Source organism: Cervus canadensis, chromosome X (genome assembly GCF_019320065.1).
Source record: "Cervus canadensis isolate Bull #8, Minnesota chromosome X, ASM1932006v1, whole genome shotgun sequence".
Classification (NCBI taxonomy): domain Eukaryota; kingdom Metazoa; phylum Chordata; class Mammalia; order Artiodactyla; family Cervidae; genus Cervus; species Cervus canadensis.
This window is the reverse complement of record NC_057419.1, coordinates 129,004,413-129,006,922: the sequence shown is the minus strand read 5'-3', so window position 1 is coordinate 129,006,922 and position 2,510 is coordinate 129,004,413. Positions and strand designations below refer to the sequence as shown.

The 2,510-nt window shown below is 59.1% G+C and overlaps 1 protein-coding gene and 1 pseudogene across 1 annotated transcript; one reads left to right on the top strand and one right to left on the bottom strand.

The window, feature by feature from the left end:
• Positions 1–48: 48 nt before the first annotated feature.
• Positions 49–1,323, bottom strand: LOC122434809. The gene has a single exon (XM_043458526.1). It carries the CDS (start codon positions 1,017–1,019, stop codon positions 105–107), a length of 915 nt encoding a protein of 304 aa, XP_043314461.1. The 5' UTR covers positions 1,020–1,323; the 3' UTR covers positions 49–104.
• LOC122435735 overlaps positions 1,018–2,510 on the top strand; it is an 18,596-nt pseudogene continuing 17,103 nt past the window's right edge.

Below are 2,510 nucleotides of genomic sequence, written 5' to 3'. Positions count from 1 at the left end.
ACTCACATACCTGACACATGCCACATTGCTAGCGCACGCGTGTGCACGCACACACACAAGCCTGACATGCCACATACGCATCACACAGAGAGCACACACATCACTCACTGCCACGCACAGTGCTCCAACCTGCTGCTAATCCCGTTTCCCATTTCCTTCTCCCACACCTCCCCATTCCTCATGGCTACTCCTGGCGTCATCGGCCTTCCCGGCCCCTCCAAGGCAGGACCTCCCGACCTTCTTTCGCCCTCCCTCCCATCATGTTTCCCTCGAGACACTCTCATTTCCTTTCCCCAGCCCGACATCATCCCCTCCTTCCAGGAACCCTCGAACCCCATACCTTCGAAACTCCCCCAACACTGCGCTCTGCGGTGCCACCCCCCGCCCTCCGCCTTCCAGACTGGCGATCTCACCCCACCATCCACCCCCGGCTTAAGCATTTCAGTCTTCTTCCTCCACCCCATGCCGGGGCTGGCGGTGCGGACCGGGAATCTGCGATCCCGCCGGCTCGCAGCCTTTCTAGGGCGCCTCTGGCCCCCTGCCAGCCCGGGGAGCCTCCCTGCCCCGCCCTCCCAAGCTGGACACCATTCCAGCCCCTCCCCGGGCGCCCCGCTCCCTCCTCGCCTCTCCGGGACCCAGCCCCGTGCCGGGGCCCCTTCTTTTGTCTTTGCGGCCCCCCGGCCAGCCGCCGTACCAGGCCCGTAGAACTTGCGGCCTTTGGTGACGTCGAACACCTTGCCATTGATGGCCATGAGTATACGCGGGTCCTGTACGCCATCGAAGCGCCGCAGCTCGGCAGGGGTGAAGTCGCGCCGCTTAAGGCGGGGCAGCGGGGGCGGCTCGTCGTCGTCGCTGTCGCTGGCCGCCGGCTGGTCCCCGCGCACGATCTTGTAGAGCAGAAAGATGCAGAGGCCGAGGAGCAGCAGGTTGAGCGGCGACGTGAAAATCTCATGCAGCAGCCCGCCGCTCTCGAGCTCGTTCGGGTCTGCGCCGGTCGCCGCCACATCCTCGGCAGCCATGATCGCTGGAGCAAAGGTTGGGCCGGGACAGGCAGGGATCCGGAACTCGCTTTCTCCTCCCTCTCCGCGAGCTACTGGAGCGCGGGGCCCGGCTGACCAAGACTAGCCAGCGGAGGAGGCGGAGCCAGGCGGGGCGGAGACGGAGGCGGACAGGCGGGGCCTCTCAGCCCCGCCTCCCCGCGGCCGCGGAGGCTCCTGGCTCTGCTCAGTCAGGCCCCGCCCAGCTCAGGCCCCCCACCTTGCCTCCGTTTGGTGGTGGCTCCCCTCCCCCAGCCGAATCCTACCTCCTCCGCCGCCGAGATTGTGGAACACACCCCTCAGCAATACCTGCAAGGCCTGGCCGCAGCCTCACGCCATCCCCACGCCAGCCTCTCGCTAACTGCGACGCATCACGCAGCCCCCCTCCTTACCCCCAGTTGTTCATCGCACACCTACCCGCTTGGCTTTGCCGGGCTCTGTATAAGGTCCCCTCAGCGACCTGATGCGCACCAAACACTAACTCCATTTCTCCTGCTTTAAGCTTCTCCCAGCCTTCCATTCAGAAGACTCATCTTTCCCCGGCCAACCCTCGGGATCACGAGGCTCTCTTAGGAGACAGGAAACTCACTCCTTAAACTCCTTTCCCACCCTAGAGACCCAGACTAACCATTTTCACCTCGCTCCCCTTGGCGGCCTTTCTCCAATCCTCCTCTCACCAGATGCTGTGGGGCAGACACACCTCGGGATAAGGTCAAATCAGTGCCCGGGCCTCATCTGATAACTCGCAATGTCTGGTGAAACGGCTCGGATCATTTGATTTGTTTTTGGAACACTAAATCCTTTTTGCAATCACTGATTTGCTCAATCCCAGGGCATCAGCGGGCAATACTCCGTTGCACTTTTTTTGGTTGTTGTTATTGTTTGTTTGGTTTGGTTTTTTGGCTCAGAATAATGACCAAAGTTTCTTTGTTTGGCAGCATTCTTCTATTTGAAGTTGGTCGAGCTATTCTTGGCAGTCACAATAACCCTGTGCTAGAGCCCAGATGAAGGTGGGAGTTTGGAAGGATCCTAGATTTGGGCCCTTGTTTCCGCGGTATTTCATCCGGCCTTTGATGTGCTAACCGGCTGCACAGGAGCAGCCTCATGGAGGAAGCACTGTCTGTACCCTTCAGAGTCCTAATATGGCTGCCCTCTTTATGGTGGCAGGGGGAGGGGAGCGGAAGAAAGGGTAGAGAGAAGGGGAAAAAATAATTAAAGCCAAGCCATGTACACATCTGCAACCCAGAGCAGTACTTTTCCATCAAGAGTTCTGTTCTCTGGCACAAAATTTACTCCCCCTCCCAACACGCAGGAGACTGGAGAGAATTGGCTTCTTACCTCAGAATTCTAAAAATTTAAGGCACAAATTGCTTCCATCCCTTCCCCCCCCCACCCCATCTTCTTAAATCATTTGTGTGTGTGCTCAGCCACTCAGTCTTGTCCCACTCTTTGTGACCGTATGGACTATAGCCC